General features: G+C 48.2%; 1 protein-coding gene across 1 annotated transcript in view; it reads left to right on the forward strand.

The window, feature by feature from the left end:
- The first annotated feature begins 1,274 nt into the window (after nt 1-1,274).
- CTSD (cathepsin D) overlaps nt 1,275-17,121 on the forward strand; it is a 39,333-nt gene continuing 23,486 nt past the window's right edge. The window contains exons 1-2 of the mRNA XM_006134928.4: nt 1,275-1,609; nt 4,935-5,091. Of these exons, the coding sequence (XP_006134990.1) occupies nt 1,545-1,609; nt 4,935-5,091 (222 nt within the window). The 5' untranslated portion in view covers nt 1,275-1,544. The remainder of the gene's footprint in view (nt 1,610-4,934; nt 5,092-17,121) is intronic.

Raw genomic sequence — 17,121 nt, forward strand, 5'->3', positions numbered from 1 at the left:
TTACATCTTATTTGGAAAATACCGGACATTGATATTTTCTCAATTTGTTTCCCAGACAGAAAGCTCAAATATTGGACTGTCCAGTTCAAAACCTGGCAACCCTAGCTAGCACTGTCAAATGACTGGGCCAACTGTGCATATGTAACCTGCACACCTAATGTGCTTCACTGTCCTATGCAGTGGCACTTAGACCACTTACAGACAGAGCTAAGACCAAGGGAGCTCTATAGCCTAGCTCAGGCATGTCCAAAGTCCGGCCCGTGGGCCAATTGCAGCCCGTGTTCCGGTTTAATATGGCCCCCCAGGTAATTTGGCAATATCTATCTTTTATGGCCCCCCAACGAATCCATATGTATTGAGATGAATACATTGTAAAATCTCAGTTAATGTCAGTTGGTCTAAATCAGTTATAAATATATTTGGACACAACATGTATACTTGGTGTTATGTTCCTGTTCATATTTTTTGAACTTAAAAGTTGACAGACAACCTTTATTACCAAGAAAATGTAATGTACTTTACAATGTTCCTGACATATATTTCAGCTTCCTGGATTTTTTTTTCATCTGGCCTTCAGATATGAAAGGCAGAGTGATTTAACACCTGTTTAGATTTGTCATCCATGTGATGAAATGAAAAGTATGCCGTTTGCAATAAACTTTGCATAAAATATTAATTTTCATTTAATTTTAATGGTTCAAAGAATGTCAGGCAAAATGGTCGGCCCTCATGCATGTTCACTTCATCAAATCTGGCCCTCTTTGAAAAAAGTTTGGACACCGCTGGCCTAGCTGATGAGCTATCTGGCTCTAGCACTCCAGCTGTAGTGGTTTCTACACGGAGGTCCAAGGTTCAAATCTACCTGAAGGCATCTTATGCATCCACTAAGAGAGACCAACAGAGCAGGCACCAACATACTGCCCTGCTCTTCTCTTGCCCTGCCAGCAGCTGCCGTGATGGATTGCCACAGGGAAGTTATGATTGTGAGTGGGAGGTAGACATGGCCCAATCTCTCCAGCAGTGTTGCAAATTCTTGCAAGCCGTGTCACGTTTGGAGTTTCTCCTCAGCCCTACAAGCGCACCAGCCCCTCCTCTTTTTTTTTTTTTCTTTTTTCATTATGAAGTTTTGAGCCTTCCTGGCTGCAGAGAAAAGCCCCAAACCTGTGACCGGCCTGTAACCTAAAGGCCCACAAACCGGCCCAGCCAGCAAAATAAGGCAGGCGCGTGATTGTCTGCGGCGGAGGGGGGCGGGAGCTAACTCACGCTGCTTGCGTGCTTGGCTTCGCCCGAGACCCAGAGCAGCCGGCACGTCCGGCCTCGAACCTCCAGCCGGCGGCGCTCGCGGGGTTAAACCCTGTCGCCCGCCGCCTCCGCCCCGGGCTGGGTCGCCGATCACGTGACGCCAGGTTGCAATTGGAGCCCCGTCAGCTGATCCGACAGTCACAGGATTCCGCCGGAGCGCTCGCTCATTGCCCGGATAAAGGCGCGGGCAGGGGGCGGCAGCCGGATCACTTCGCAGCGCAGCAGCGGCCACGCCGGGAGCCATGGAACCACGCGCCTCCGCCCTGCTCCTGGCCCTCCTCCTGGGCTCCTGCTCGGCGCTGATCAGGTGGGAGCGGGCGCTGGGGGAGCCTAGGAAACAGCGGGGCTGGGAGCCGGTGGGGACAGCCCCGCAGAGCTGCCCAGGCCTCCTGGGAAACCTACCACTCCCTCGTGAGAAGGCATCCTGCCTGTGCTTGGCCTGGGGCAGGCGGCCTGCGGTAGCTGGGGAGGGTGGGAGGCAAGCAGGGGCTGGGATTCTTCCGAGTGTGGATGGCTGGCTTATGGGAGGTTTGATTTCTCTGCCATCATAAGTGGTGAGGAGGGAGGGTCAGGGGTCAGGACTCCACGAATTGGCTGCAGGCTCAGGTAAAGTCCTACCAGAGCAAAGGGCCAGTCTCCCTGGCTTCTAACCCTTGCTGACGGTGGAAGGGGAAACTAAAGAAGCAAAAGAAAATGATCGGTCGTGAGCTAAAATTTGGTCCTTGGTTATGCACAGATGCCTTTTTCCATGGGTTTCCTCTGGGCGATGCCTTTGGTTGTACACAATCTGGGTGGAGTTTCTCTGATGAGGCATCTGGGTGCCTTTAAATGTCTTGCTCCCTGTTATGCAGAAGTGCATGTAGTGTGCCCCTCTGTGTTGTTACCGGTTCTGTAGCACCTTTCAGCAGGGCCATTGTGCTCAGTGTTCCTGGCCCCCATGGAAGTTGGCTAGAGTTGAGGCTGCACAAGTGAGGAGAATGTGGCCAGAAGGAAGCAAACCTGTCCAGCTCAGTTGGCCGCTTGCTACCAGCAAGTCCTCCACATTCATTTCTGCATCATTCTAAAGTACATGTGTATTTTGGAGGAGGCCTGTTTTGAGTTAACTTTCAGTTACCTATTCCTGTCTTTTTCAAAGACAAGGGAAGAAAATTCCTGAATGCTAAACCTCAAATCTTGACGATTTCTCAGAAGTTTTATTGACCTTTTACAGGAGCAAAACTTTCTAGGGGCCTGATTGTTAAGAAGAGGTTTGCACTTGACTTCTGCTGGAATTCTGGGTTTTCAGCCCTTCTGGCTATCAGGGCCTGAAGTTCACAGAAGCAAATCTTCTGAAAGATTATTAACATTTGAGGAATTATTTAGTGGTCAGTAGGGGTTTCCCCTCCCTCCACTCCCCACCCCCAATCTTGTTGCTGAAACTGATAGTGAATGTGTCAATTTTAAACAAACAAGCAAAAGCCACCCACCGAGTATCCATTTACTCTGAAACAATGTAGCATTGAATCTGGAGGATTAGTTGGTAGTAAGCAACTGGTGAGCAGAGAGAATGTGTGTTGTGGAAACAACATGCCCTCTTGTTCAAATCTGTTGTTTGATCTGTGATGCAGAAGTGTTCTAGGTGTGTGTAAAATGCTTTGAGATGAGAATAGTAGTGTGTGCACAACACTGGCATGAAGATGACTATGCGAAGTGCAGGAGAGCAGTGAATCTGGCCCCGGGGAGTCAGGAGTCTAGGGAGTGCTAAGCAGGGGCAGTTGTCCTCCAACCTCAGTAGAGTCTTTACAGAGTTCTAAGTAGTGATAAGCAAACCAGCTGTATATTTTCCTTTTCTTGTGTAAGCTAAGCTCAAGCTTTCTGTCAGCACACTGACTTTCTTTAGCTGCATTGAATTGGGGATTTGAACAACTAGTTGACTGTCTGATAAGCAAGTACTTATGGGATAGCTGATAGGCTAGTTGACTAGTTGCTCCTGCCCTCCTCCTTACTGCCTCTATCAGAAAGAGGCAGCAAGGTGGGGGAGGAGGAGGAGATGCTTCAAAGTCACAGCACTTCAGTGGCCAGCTGGCGTGTCCCCAGGCTGCATGCAGAGTTTCAAAATGGCAGTGCCCCTTGGAGCCCAGGATCAGCTGGAGACTCCCCAGCTGATCCCGGGTTCCACACAGCGCTTTCGCCTCTGAAGTGTAGCAACAGCCCAAGAGCTATTGCTGCACTTCAAAGGCAGAGGCGCCCTATTGAATAGTTGATGCAAAATGCATTGACTATTCAATTAATCAGTTACTTGAAATTAACATCCCTACATTGGCTAATGCCAATAACTGACACAGACAGTGCCTTCAGATAAGTGTTAGCTTTCCCCGCAGTCAGTGTGTGGTAAATTGCCTGGTTCTGGAGATTTAAAGCCCCTTGTGTGCATTGGATGTTTATGGACTCTGACCAATTTTCACCAACTGTTTTAACAAAAGTACATTTTTGTTACTGGTCACCAGCAACCAGCACAGCCCTGGTGCTTGACAGCTGCTAGGACATGTTCAATTTCCCAGTGTGGCCAGGACCTGAAATACAGAGCCTTGAAGGAAGTTGACCTCATCCTTACAAACAGCAGTGTCCAAGGGGATGGCCTCACTGGAGAGGGGACTGAATGGTTTTGAGCAGGCTGGCTACCACACCTCAAAGGGGCAGGCAACTTTCTTGAGCAGAACCACTGGCACTAGAAGTTGCAGAAGATGATTAGAGGAATACGAATACGAGCCCTGAGCATGACAGTGCTTTCCCCATCTGAGTGAAATGGCTGAGGGCCTGGAGTTCAGTGGTGCTGGCAGATCCCTAGCAGTTAGGGGTCTGCCAGCACCTACTTCTTCTCTTCTGTTGTTGCTAGTCTGAGGAGTTAACTATGGTAGGATCCAATGGCCGGATCAGTAAGGATGATTGATATTGTGGTTCCCTGATTCAGATGAACAGGGAATCCTTTTTCCAAACTGAACAACACTACATGCTACTCCTGCCATCTCCCCAAACGCAGCTTTTACAAGCCCTTCAGAGTGAGACTGGTCTGTTTCCTGTATACCCTGCTAATGGAACACCTGGTCCAAAGCCCACAAAAATCAATGGAAAGCACTCTAGAAAGCAATTTGAAATCCATATGTAAAAAGCACCAAGAGCTACATATTCTCTTATTAAGGATCCAGAAATAAGATCCAAGAGTAAGCTTCAGAAAAACAACGCTTGCCCCGCCTGGGAATTGCACTGTAAACATCACTGTCGTTAGGAGCCAAATTCTCTGCTGATGTAAACGGGCAGATCTGTTCCCTTCCATGGAACTGTGCCATTTTGCACCAGCAGATGTGTCCCCGAAAACCCTACAGGCCCTAGTGTGTGTTTATTTTTAAGCACAGATCAGCAGGTGCTGTCACCCTCGGGAGAGGGGAGGAGGAAGGAAATTCTGTCCCTCAGATCATTAAATATCAGCACGGTTTAGATTTGTGTAAAGTGAGTGCTCCTTGTGCACTGGCAGATTGTTTGTTTGCTTTGTGTGGCCTCCAGCCCCACCTGTGGGGATGGTGGATGCCATCGTGTGGCATTGGCAGGGTTCCTTGCTCTAACTGGCGTTGTGCTTCTCTTTGTTTACCAAACAGAATCCCACTGACCAAGTTCCCCTCAGTTCGCCGCATCCTAAATGAAGCTGGGAGCGAAATCCCCGATCTGAATGCCATGGGCGAACTCCTGAAATACAAGCTGGGTGTTCCTGGCGTAGGGGAGCCCACTCCGGAAACCCTAAAGAACTACATGGATGTAAGTACCACAGCTGATTGTACAGGTTCATTGCTCTGTGGGACATGATGTGGAATTGCAGGGGTTCCCTGGGCCAGGGCCATAAGAGTTCCCATTGACCTGCAAACTTGTCACCTGCACCTCTTCACCACACACAGAGCAGGACAAAGCAGCTGTTGCTTGCCCACAGTGACCACCGACTCATCCTGCTGCAAATCTCAAGTGCCTGGTGCTTGGCTGGGAATACGGAATCACGCTCAGGCCTTCCCCCTTGATATGTCCCTGCCCATGGACATTGTTTGTTTGCAGACTCTACTCCCAAGGAAACTCGCCCTGCCAAAGTTAGGTGTCTCTGTTCTGCAGCAACCCCTTTGCCCTGCCTCAGGTTCTGTCTGCACTGCACTTGAACTTCTCTTTCATAATCTGGTGTAGCCTATTTCCCAATTTTCTGGATCATGGGTGTTTGCTGTAATAAAGGGAAGTGGGGGCATGGGGTCTGGAAGGGAGGGTGGGTGCATGAGGGGGATAAGGGTCAGAGGAGTGGGGTGCGGCACTTACCTGGCACCCCGCTCCCAGGGGCACATGTGGCTCCATGTCCCCCGCTGCTATGGGAGTGGTGGGGAGAGAGCCTCCAGACCAGTATGTCACTGTCCCCCTCCTCTTCTCTCCCAGATGGGAAGCAAAGGGGAACCTCTGTGTGCAGAGCCACTTCCCCTGACAGGGTCTGGACCAAAGGTGTTCCTAGGTCAGGGACAACTGCATTACAGAGTTTTGTTGATAAGGCTGGTGTTGCTGTCCAACAGCTGACAAAACAAAGCACCAGAGGGTGTTCACACTTGCTCCCTCTGACAGATTGTCTATATTAGAGGGCACCATCATCAACAGGGTGAGCAATGCATTGTGGGTATGTATCCCACAGCACAATGTTGAGCTGGTACCTGTGGTGTACTTGAAGTACTGCATAGGATCTTTCGGGGGGGGGGGGGGACACTTATTGGTAATACGTATAGCAATCAACCCTTAACACATGCATATGATATATATCCCCCCCCCCACACACACACAGCACACTACATCTTGTTGTTACCAGTCTGTTGCTCCCTCTGATAGCACTGGCCAGGTGAGTTACGTGCAATAGGGGTGGAACCCATCTATCCAGATCCATGTTGACAAGACACAACCCTGGGGTCCTCCTGCAAGATACTTTAGATTTTTATTGTACTTCCCTCCCATGCAAATCTATTTTCATGCATATGCAAAATCTGGGTTATCCTATGTATAGTCAGTTAGTCGTCTATGGCGCCTTTTGGGTGTTGTCTTAATGCTGCCACGTTCATCTTCAAAGAGGGGGCTTCCAAAAGCAAGCACTTGCTGCTGACTCCTAAGGCCGTCCACATGTCCAGTCTTCTTTCAATCAACCCACTTAGCAGGTCTCATTGTCCTTAGATCTGGCTTCTATCCCCTCTCCAACCTTTGCAACTGTCCTGAGGTGCTTGCATTTCATGCCGTATCCATTTGCATCTCATTCATTTAACAGGGCAATCCTTTAAGTAAAAAGGGAAAGATCTATTCTGGTACAAAGATTCTTTTTACCTTATTTTTAGGGACTATTCTACCAAGACCAGTGCTTTTTTGTGACTGTACTGTGCGGTACACAGTACTGGCACCTCCAGATGCAGTACCAGCACCTCCAGTCAGAACTCTTTTCCCCTGGAGTATTGGCACCTTTGTTTGTTTGGTGTGTGGGGGGTGTTTTTTGTTTGTTTGTTTTTTAAGCAGTGACCAAGACTTAATACAAAGTTTCTATGTTCTATATGAAAAATTACCAAGTTAAAAATGTCACTGAGATTATATGAAGATGATCCACACTCATATGAAAACTATTAATACAGAGACTAACGATTAATACAGAGATGTATCTACACCTGCACATCTTGGGATTCCCTCCAAGGTCTCCCCCAGCCTCCTCGGCTCTTGGGGTAGCATGAAGAGTAGCTCTTTGAGCTCTGCATGCTGAGGAATGTCAAAGCAGCATATCAGTCTCTCCAGCCTCCCCATGCAACAGCAGTCTGCCTGCTGTTGTGTTCCTAGTGCAGGGCAGAACAAGAGTACTCCAATTCCCCAAATGCATCAGCACACTCAACTGTCAGCTACTTCCTGGAGCTTTGAAAGGAGAGGGGTGCAGCCATCAGGGCAGGCATTGTGGGATACTGGAGGAAGTCATTTCTCTGGGCAAAATAAATGTGTCTACACTGACCCTTTGTCAACAGTAAAGGGAGGGGAAGAGTCTCTCGTAGGTGTGGAAGGCTTTATCACCAAAACTGGGTATTTTTCATGACTAAATTCACACTGCAGAGTGTGCATTCTCATGGTTTTGAGAGTTTAAGGCTTTGTCTACTCTACCAAACTTTGTCACCAAACTTTGCCCATATGTTGATGATTAAAACCTACTTTACAGAGTTGTTGCGGGGATTAGGTAATCTGGACATAAGGGGCTAACTCCCTTTGAGGATCTGAGCCTTAGTGTCCAGACCTACTTCCACAGAAGTCAATGGCAACACCTCATTTGACCTCAGGGGGAGGAGAAGGCCATGCAATGCAGAATGGAAGAGCTACAGTTTGGAGGATGCGCTACAGCTGTTCAACATTGACAGTTTTAATAAAGCCACTGCCACACCCAAGAGAGCTTTAAAATAGACATTACTGCTTCTGCAACCTATTTCTTCTCAGCCTCATTACTAATTACCCTGACTTTATAATTTGTCAGTAGAAGCTTTTTCCTTTGTACGCAGATATCTCAATTTCTCAGCTGATTTGTGGTTCCACAATCCACTGCCTGTCATGCCCAACAAAGGGTGTAACAAATTGTTGTTTTCACTGAATGCCTCAAGCAGGAGGGAGAGGTAGCTGTTAGTATTACTAGTCCTTGGATTTGTCTACACTTGACATTTAAAGCACAGCTGGGACAGTGCTGTAACATGGCTCTGTGGCCCTAGCAGAGCACTGAGAGTTCTCTCTGCATTCTGGGTAAACTACTTCCAGACCAGAGTAGTGAACAGTGCCGGAGCACAGTCCACACTGGTGCTTTACAGCACTGTAACTAGCTCTGCTTGGGGTGAGGGGTTTTTCCCCCACCTCCCTGAATGAGACAGTTGCAATGCTGTAACTTGCCAGTGTAGACAAGCCCCTTGTGGCCACTCAATTGGAATTTGAGAGAGCCAAGTATAGAACACAGAGTTGTTCTGGTTGATCATGATGGGGCAATAGACACTGGTTGCATATTATCACTTTTGTCCTCACCCTTCATTTCTGGTTTGGAGACAATGTATACCTTCAAGTCAGCAGCACTACTGTGGGTATCCAGATGACCCCCACAATATGCCAGTATTTTTATGGCTGACCTAAAACAATATTTCCTCCGCTCCCATCCCCAAATACTCCTCCTTACCTTACATTAACATCTTTAAGTACAGTGTGGTCACAGCAGGAGCTGCTGGATGATGTGGGGGGTGGGGGAATAAAGGTGGGAAGTGATCTTCCCATCTATAAAATGGATTTCTTTTATAAAGTGCTGTGAGTTCTGTGGTTGAAAAGAATTGTTGCTGCTGTTTAGGGCCCAGATCCAGCAAAGCAAATAAGCACATGCTTTACTTTAAGCTGTTGAGTAGCTCCATTAGAGTTAAACATACGTTTAAAGGACTTGCTGGATCAGAGCCTAAGTCTATAAGAATCACTTAGGTTGATGCTGGGAACCGACTTGTTTGGAAAGTCTGGCCCCAGCTGGGCATGAGCTGTCTGGAAAGTCTGGCTTGCTGAGTGCACTTGAGACTGGGCCTCCAGAAAACTGCAAGGCAGATAGATGATACATGTGTGCATATATATTGGAAACTGTAGTAATGAGGGTCAAGTGAAAAGGAATTCAGAAAAAAATGTTCCATTTTGCATTAGTCAAACATTGGATATATTTTGGAGTGCAGCGTTCCTTCCATCAAAGCATACTAGCTGGGTTTGCTCCTATCTTTGTTTGTTTGTTTGTCTCCTCACATAATTGCCATTGCACTTTTAGGGTATGTCTACACAGCAACATTACTTCAAAATAACTAATGTTGTTTTGAAATAAACTTAGTCTGTCTACCCAGCAGGCAGTTATTTCGAAATAATGTCAAAATACCGTCAAGCTGGAGGACTTCTTACTCTGACTCCTGTAGTCCTCATTGTACGAGGAGCAAGGGAAGTTGGAGGAAGAGTGCTCTATTTCGAAATAAGTGCCATGTAGACGCTCCCAATTTTGAAATAAGCTACACTGAGGTGACTGAGAAAATAGCCTTCACGCCAAGTACATTGAGAGAGGGAAGATTAGGAGAGTCTTTGTAGTAAATTGTTCCATTAATGAACAAAGTTAGGCAGTTTCCTGAAGATCCATTTTCAACCTCGCTAGGGAACTTTCATGTACCTGGAATGCTGGAGAGGGGTTCAGTTCAACTCCTGTCTGGAGAAACACATGGTAGGCGTTAGCAATGGATCAGATCTCCTCTATGTTGCACATAAAGCTGTGGGAATTGGTAGCGCAAGAACGGTCTGGCTAACTGCAGTGTCGTATTGTAACAGTGTCTGTGAATTCTGCCATGGTGTACATCTTGAGGGTTCTAATCTGTAGAACCCACTTCAAAAGGAAATGTCCCCTCTTGGACTAATAAGGGAACCTAATTTAGCTCTTAGCAGTATAGGGTTCATGAAACATGGTTATAGTCCTCCATCCAATAAGGGGCATTGGTACATATGCTCATTATAATATTAGGGCATGTCGCCCTGCTGGCTGGCAGGGAGCAGTCAATCCAGTGGGAGTCATAGATGAAATAAATTGACTGCAGTAATGAACTAGCCACACTCAACCGGTCAAGTAGCCGTTAGTGGCTAGCGCATTGGACACCACGGCTCTAGAGTTACCTATTTATCCTTCATGTAACCAGAAACTTCAAGTTCCTGTTCAGATCCTTGAGCGGAAGCACAGCTCTACCCCCCACCTCCCATGTCTCTGCTCTTGATTCATATCACACCACCTCCCCCACAGCTGTGCTGTAGCCTCACCACTGCCTATTTCCTTTTGCCACTCACTGCTTCGTACTTTCCAGACCTTATGTCTAACCAACTGTGTAGTTAGTCTGTTTAGTTACGCCAAACTTTTCTAACTTGGATGCTGTAAGTTAAAGGTAGTGGCCTGTGTGTGGGGGGGATTTTTGGTTTTTTTTGGTCTGTTGTTTTGGGAGGAATGGGGTCGTGGTGTGTGTGTGTGTGTGTGGTTGGTTGGTTGGTTGGTTGGTTGGTTGGTTGGTTGGTTGGTTTTTACTTCTAAGTTTTTGCTGAGCCCCTGCAGCGCCTATTAACTTGAGTTAAATTTGTGGGTGCTCAGCACTTCTGAAAATTAGCCTCAGGGTGGGTACCCCAAAATTGAGGCCTCTTCATTTCAGTGCCCAGTCCACCATGGTTCTTACAAAACAGGTGGAATTTCAAGCTCAAAGAACTGGAGGCATGGACTTGTGAACAACCAAACATGCCATGTCCTGTGTTTGTGGAGTGCTCTCCTGGGAACTGGGATATCTTGGCAGCTCCTGGCTTGCACTCCCTAGCCTCCTGGGCTCTTGTCAGGTTTCCAGTTTCTTTCTCCCTTGACTAGGCACCTGGTTGTTTGTAGGAACTCCCTTGGGATCAGCAAGGAGGGGCCGATTGGCTAATCAGCCATTTCGAAACAGAGAGAGGTGGGGATTGCACAACGGTGGGCTGCGATTCCGAAACATGTTTGGCTGCTGCTTATAAAGCCCTTTATGCTCCTTTTCAGCTCTTGCTTGTTGGGAGTGGATGCGAAGTTGCATCTCAGGCTGGTTTTCTGTCTGCAAATTGTTGTGCGAGTTATGATTTCAACCCCTTTTTGGTTTATTCTTAAGTCATAAAGTCAGGGGCATTTGGGTGCGCGCCTCTTGTGATGTCAGGCCAGAACGCTGGACCCCAGGAGCTGGACAGACAGCGGGCCTTTGGGGTAGCTCGGGTGTGTGTGTTGTATTGCCATAGCGCCTTGCAGCCTTAGCCATGGACCAGGAGCCCTGTGTGCGAGGCACTGTGCAAACCCAGAAGAGAAAGGCAAGAGGCCACAGGGGAGACAACAGCAGGGGCACTTACAGGAAATAATGAGACAATACAAGTCAGCATGATGAGTAGCCATGTACTTCTGACTTGACTGTCCTTTCTAGTGCACAGAGCATAAGCACAGCCACTGGATGGGAGGGGATCTGTAACCTTTAAGGAATCATTGTGCTGCTCATATATGGTATCACTTGTGTCTCTTAATCCACCCCCACCTCCAACTTTTTGCCCCTCCCCTTCCCACTCAGTTCTGCATGCCCTATGCTTGAAGAGTTAAAAATAACAAGGTTCCACCCGTTCGCCTGAAACACACTCTCCTGCATGTTGCCACTTGCCAGCCCACTTTAGGCCATTGTCCCCTTGTTAGATGGGCAGAAGATCCTGCCCAAGTTTCTCTGAGAGGCTGCCCTGAGTCTTGGTCCCCTGACTCATCGTATTCCCCTGACTCATCGTATTCCCCTCTCCCTGAGCTTCTGGCTCTCTCATACCACAGAATAGCCCCCAGTGCTGTCCCTCGGGGGAGACTCTGCATCTGTTAGTGGACACAGCATGGCTTTCAAGTCTGCTTTGTGAGGTTCCTAGTGGCTTGTTTGGGCTTTTCCCTTTCCAAGATAAGTAACTCGGGGAGGGGGAGACATTCGTGCCTTAGCCCTAATGTAGGAAGACTCCACTGGCATGCCAGAACCCCACCCCAAGTGCTAAGAGATTGGAGGACCCTCTAAACCTCATTACCCGAAGTATCCATGTGGGTGCGATGTGCAATGGAGACTGCATCACAGAGGCGTTGAGATGTCTGGTGTCCTGAGAATGACGTGCCAGGTGGTCTCATCGTGGCTTTAAGTGTGTCAACCTAGTCCTGCATCCCTACACATAGGACACCCTCACTGGCTGAGGGAAGCAGTATATCTGTGTTCTGGGGTTCAAGTATCTCTGCCGTGAAGCTCATCAGTATTAAAGCACATAGCACTTCCTGTGTGTTGTCTACAGTGTATTTGGTTCTGGTCTATCCACTTAGCTGTTGAGGTCCTTGAGGAGAGACTGTTGGCCGATCATGGCTCACATGAAGGACACTTGGCACCAACTGAGCAGTGCAAGCAATCTGACAGCCAACTTACCCGGCTACCTAAGGATTTCCCCTTGAGAATCTGCAGATGGGCATGGAACTGGCATGGCCAGCTGTGGGTCACCCGTCTGACTTCCAGCACAGAGGCATGGCATACGGAAGGGGTGCGTGTCTAGAGTACTGCTGCAGTCCTGCCATTCCCAGGTACCAGAACACCCCAGTGGGGTTCCACTGTAGCCAGTAGAACCTAAAATAACCCTTTGAGTCTACGTTCTGTGGCCCTGTTGTAGCGTGAGCTGAGTTGATCAAAGATTCCAGCCCCCAATTCTAGCTTCTACTTCAATCAGGTGGTGGGGTCATGTGGCTGAAGACACAGGTCCATATAGGCCCAGCTCATCCTGTGGCAGAGCCTGTCCCACCAAAGCACCCAAGTATGTGCTTCAGTTTAAGCATGCACTCAGCCCTACTGGGATCAGTAATCTGCTTGTGTGCTGAAGTACTTTACTGGATTGGCTGCAAAGTCAACCTGCAAGGATTAGCATGTGTTTGAAAGTTCTGCTCAATTCCAAAAGTTCAAGCTCTCTTCAGAAGTTGGGGTGTCTGCACAGCTTTTCTTGTCCGTTCTACTATTTGCAGGGGTGTGGTAACTATGTTGGTGCAAGATATTCTTCCACCCACCTGGTCACTAATATCTTTAGGTCAACGTGCAATGGTGACCAAAATGTGAAGAACTGCTCTGTGTAGCTCAAACTCCTTTCTCCTCAACAGAAGCTGGTCCAATTAAAGATCTGTCCTCCCCCATCAGCTTGTCTGACTTGACAGATTAGGCATTTACAGTGCTCTGGCTGGCCTCTGAGAGTTTAAATAGCTCATTACGTGGTGAGGATTTGACCATGACTGTGACCGTCAGTGACAAGGTAGAAATGGGTCACTCTTAGTAGAGAGGCATTTGTGGGTTATGGAAGGATGCTTTAAAAGATCCTTGAGTGGAGGAAAAAGACTGGAAGCTTTTTCTCTGTAATCGTGTCTGTCTTCTAATCCAGTCAGGTACTTTTGTCACCTGACCCAATTACAACATGGTTACGTATTGGTGGTGCCAACTTGTATCTACAATGTAATCAGGTCATGGAACAAGCATGTTGTAACTGGGTTTCCTGACTTGGTTCCAGTTAAGGTGTTGATGCTAAAGCCTCATCTATCTCATCTGTTAATCTCTAAGGTGCCACAGGACTCCTTTGGTTGTTGTTGTTGTGGTGGTTTTTTTTTTTTTTTTTTTTTTTGTTACATCAACCCAGAGCCGCCCTCCTCCTCCTCCTCTGATATTAAAGTAAGCTGATCTTTGGGTCATTGTCTAATGTCTCCTTTTCCCCAGGGGAAGAATGCAGAGGAGTGAAAATCTTCACCACCACTATTGTGTGACCTTTGAGGTGTGCTGGGTTTGGACAGGCATTAAAAAAACAACACAGAATACATGCTGACTCACTGGCCCATCCATGATGCCTTCCCTTGTGAATGCAAGTCAGCCTATTGCTGGCGAGCCAATGGAAAACTGGCCCGGGGGCTCTTCTGATCAGATCAGATGAGTTCTTATGTGTGAAACTCCTTCAGATAAGGCGTGCACGCTTTTTTTTTTTTTAAATCCATCCAACAGAGCATTTCATGTTGTTCAGCCTCCCTGTGGTACTCTGGCTACACCTCCATTCAGCCTCTTATCATGCTGCGTGTAATTGGCTCTCCTGGTCAGTCGCTCAGAACTGCTGTTGCGGGAAAGACTGTCTCTGCGTGGCTGTTTAAACCCTCTCCCAGAACCTGCACAAACCCTACCCCAGTCTAAGCTAGTGCGGTGTTCTGGTTGGGTAGCACTTGGTGGTAGTATAAATGGCCACTCCAGGGACAAGGCAGTAGAGGATCTTGCGCCAGATTCCATACACTGATGCAGTCAGCCACATGTTCAGTGCTAATCCCTCCTTGCCTGCACGCTAGAGGTGAATTTTTTTTTTTTTTTGGTGAGTTGTAGCAATAATCCTAGAGCACTGCTGCCTTCCCATTGGTGTAATGCGTCACTAACTATGTAGTGATCCAAGCTGCCTTACAAACCTGCTCTAAGTGTTTAGGACACATCCTTGATGTAGGTGGCTACACAAAGCAATTTCACAGGCTGGGTTCTGGAGTGGCTTAGGGGATAAGGTATTTGCTTGGGGGGTGTAGGGTTCAAATCCCATTTTCCCCCCTCAGCAGCTCAAGTCTCTCTCCCCCTCTTCCTCCCCCCCCTCCCACCCATCATCCCTGGGAATGACCAGACAGCCAACACAGCATAAGGGACCCGCCGAAGGTAAGGAGGTGGAGTGGACTTGGGGATAAGGCATTCAGCCTCTGGAGCACAGGGTGTTGGGCTTCATCCCACTCATGCAGCAGTTGGGCAGCCAACACCCGCTGCCCCAGGGATGGACCTGGTTCCTGCATTAGAAGGGCGGGATAAGGGACCCTCTGAAGGTAGGGAGGGTTGGCTGTGAGTCCACAGCTTCTACTGTCCATGGTTCCCGTTTATTGATCAGTGGGAGCTGCAGGAGTGGTGTCTGCATGCAAAGGCAGCATGTGGAGACCCCCTGCTCTGCCTTTCTCAGGGGCTGCAGGGATGTGCCAGCCGTTTGGGATAGGAGATGAGGGCAAAATTGACCTCCCTTCCTCCTAGATCAGTGGTTCCCAAACTTTTCAGCATCACGCCCCCTTTTTGATTTTTTTTTTTTTGAGGAAACCCTCATGCCTCCCCCCCCCCCCCCCCCAACAGCAGCAAAACTTGTTGAACAAAAAACAAAACAAGAAAGGAACTGACCTGGGTGGAGAAACAAAAATAGCAGCAAAACCTGGGGAGGGGATTGATGGGGGCGGGGAAGGGGAGGAGGCTGGGTGGGCCTCATGCCCCCCAGTTTGGGAACCCATGTCCTAAATTTCCCTTTTTAAGGTCCTGATCCTGTAAACTGCTCTGACTTCTAAGTTGCCTGGCTTTCCCTTATTACAATTAATCATGTTTATTACGGCAGTGCCTAAGGACCAATCAAGAATGGGGCCCCCACTCTGCTAGGCACTGTAGAGACACGGAGTAGCAGATGGTGCCTGCCCCAGCAAGTTTGCAATCTAAATAAAACAAGACAGGTGCAGGTTGGGAGAAGGGCCTGACCACACAATCGGCCCAGGGCAAAAAGAGTTCTTGGTACTCAGAAGGTGCCTGTTCTGGCTGCGTCAGCAGGTGCTCCTACCAGCTGGACTTGAGTCTCTGGCTCATTCCTCACTGCAGCTTGTTTTCCCCAAGACCACATGAGGCAGGAAGGGCCAGGAGAAGTCACTGTCTGGGTCCTATTGCCTCCAGAGTGTGGGGGCAGTGGGCGGAGGGCGTGGGGTTCCAAGTCCAGGCAGGAGGATGAGCAGCTCCAGCTGAACCTCATTTTACCCCCTTCCCCTGGTATAGCAGTCCCTACTTTCCCTGTGGCTTTCCTTAGCCCTCCCAATCCCAGTAGTTCCTGACACCAGGAAGAAAGTTTAGGAGGGCATGGAGTCATGCCCCTTAGTGTGAGAGTCTCAGTAAAAGCAACCTGAGAACATCTGTGTGCCTTGCACCTATGAGCTGCCTCCGTTCTCGGTTTTCTTCTGCCTTTAGCATGCTGGGAGGGGACTGCCCTTCCCTTCCCTCCCCATCCCCTGCAGTCACTTCCATTGGGATAAGTAAAATTTTGCCACTGCCAGGGGATGCTGCCTGAACAGGAGCATCAACCCTGCCTAACTGGCTGTACTTTGTACTGCCATCTCTGTGTTCATCAGCTCTGCAGTCCAGTGCCTCCAGCCAACTCCCAGGCTTTGCTGGCTGATAAACTAGACTCCAAGGTTGCTTCTAAACTGCTGTGGCAGCTCTTCCTCACAAGACTGACAACACCTCTCCCATCCCCATTCTTGGCTCCAGGCACAAGGGGTGGGGGTCTTTTCCTTCACGCCTGGCTTCCCCCAGGCTTCCACAACTATCTTCTACACCTGACACTTGAAAGTTTCTGATTACCTACTAGCCTGCCAGCCAGGGTGGGAAATACTTGTGCTGTTACTCCCCACTCCTTGAACTGTGCAGGAATAGGACTCTTGTGCACTGTAATTGTCATCATGCCAGCTGGCTTTCTAATTAATATTTCACCTTATCTCTCTCTTTTGTAATAGCTTTTATTTCCTTCTTGGCTTTGTTCCACCTTTTTGTTTCTGTCCTATAATAGAGCAAGGTGTCTTCAGCATTTGCGTATGTTCTTCCTTTTCTCTCCTTCTGCCACTTCTCTACCTTTTTCCCCTCTAATTTTTGTTTTGGCTTTCCTTCTGCCTCCCTCCCTCCAATGAATAAATAAATCATCCTGTCTCTGAGTATTCCTGACTTTTTTTTTCCCTTTCCCACTCTCTCTCAAAGAGAGGTTGAAAATCTTTCCAGATGTCTGTGTGCCTCTGGAATAATACTAGTAGCCAAAGATCTGAAGAAGAGTTCTGTGTAGGCTTGAAAGCTTGTCTCTTGCTGCCAGAGGTTGGTTCAATAAAAGATATTACTTCACCCATTTTATCTAGCCAGAGACCGATAAGAAGGATGGAAAGGCATTACCCACATGAAAAGCCAGTCTAACACCTGGAGGTCCTTCTTGGAATCTTTGATCTCTGCTCAAGGGCTTCTTTCAAACCAATCCAGGCAGGTATAATTGGTGTGTATTCCGTACTGTACTATCTATCCCCTGCCTGCTGGAAGGAAAATTGAGCCTTTCTCTCTCTCATGCACAAAGTTGCAATGGTGCTTGGAAGTTCCCTGCTACGCTACATCTATCTGTATATGC

The sequence above is a fragment of the Pelodiscus sinensis genome, chromosome 5, assembly GCF_052426305.1.
Source record: "Pelodiscus sinensis isolate ZL-2025 chromosome 5, ASM5242630v1, whole genome shotgun sequence".
Taxonomy (NCBI): Eukaryota; Metazoa; Chordata; order Testudines; family Trionychidae; genus Pelodiscus; species Pelodiscus sinensis.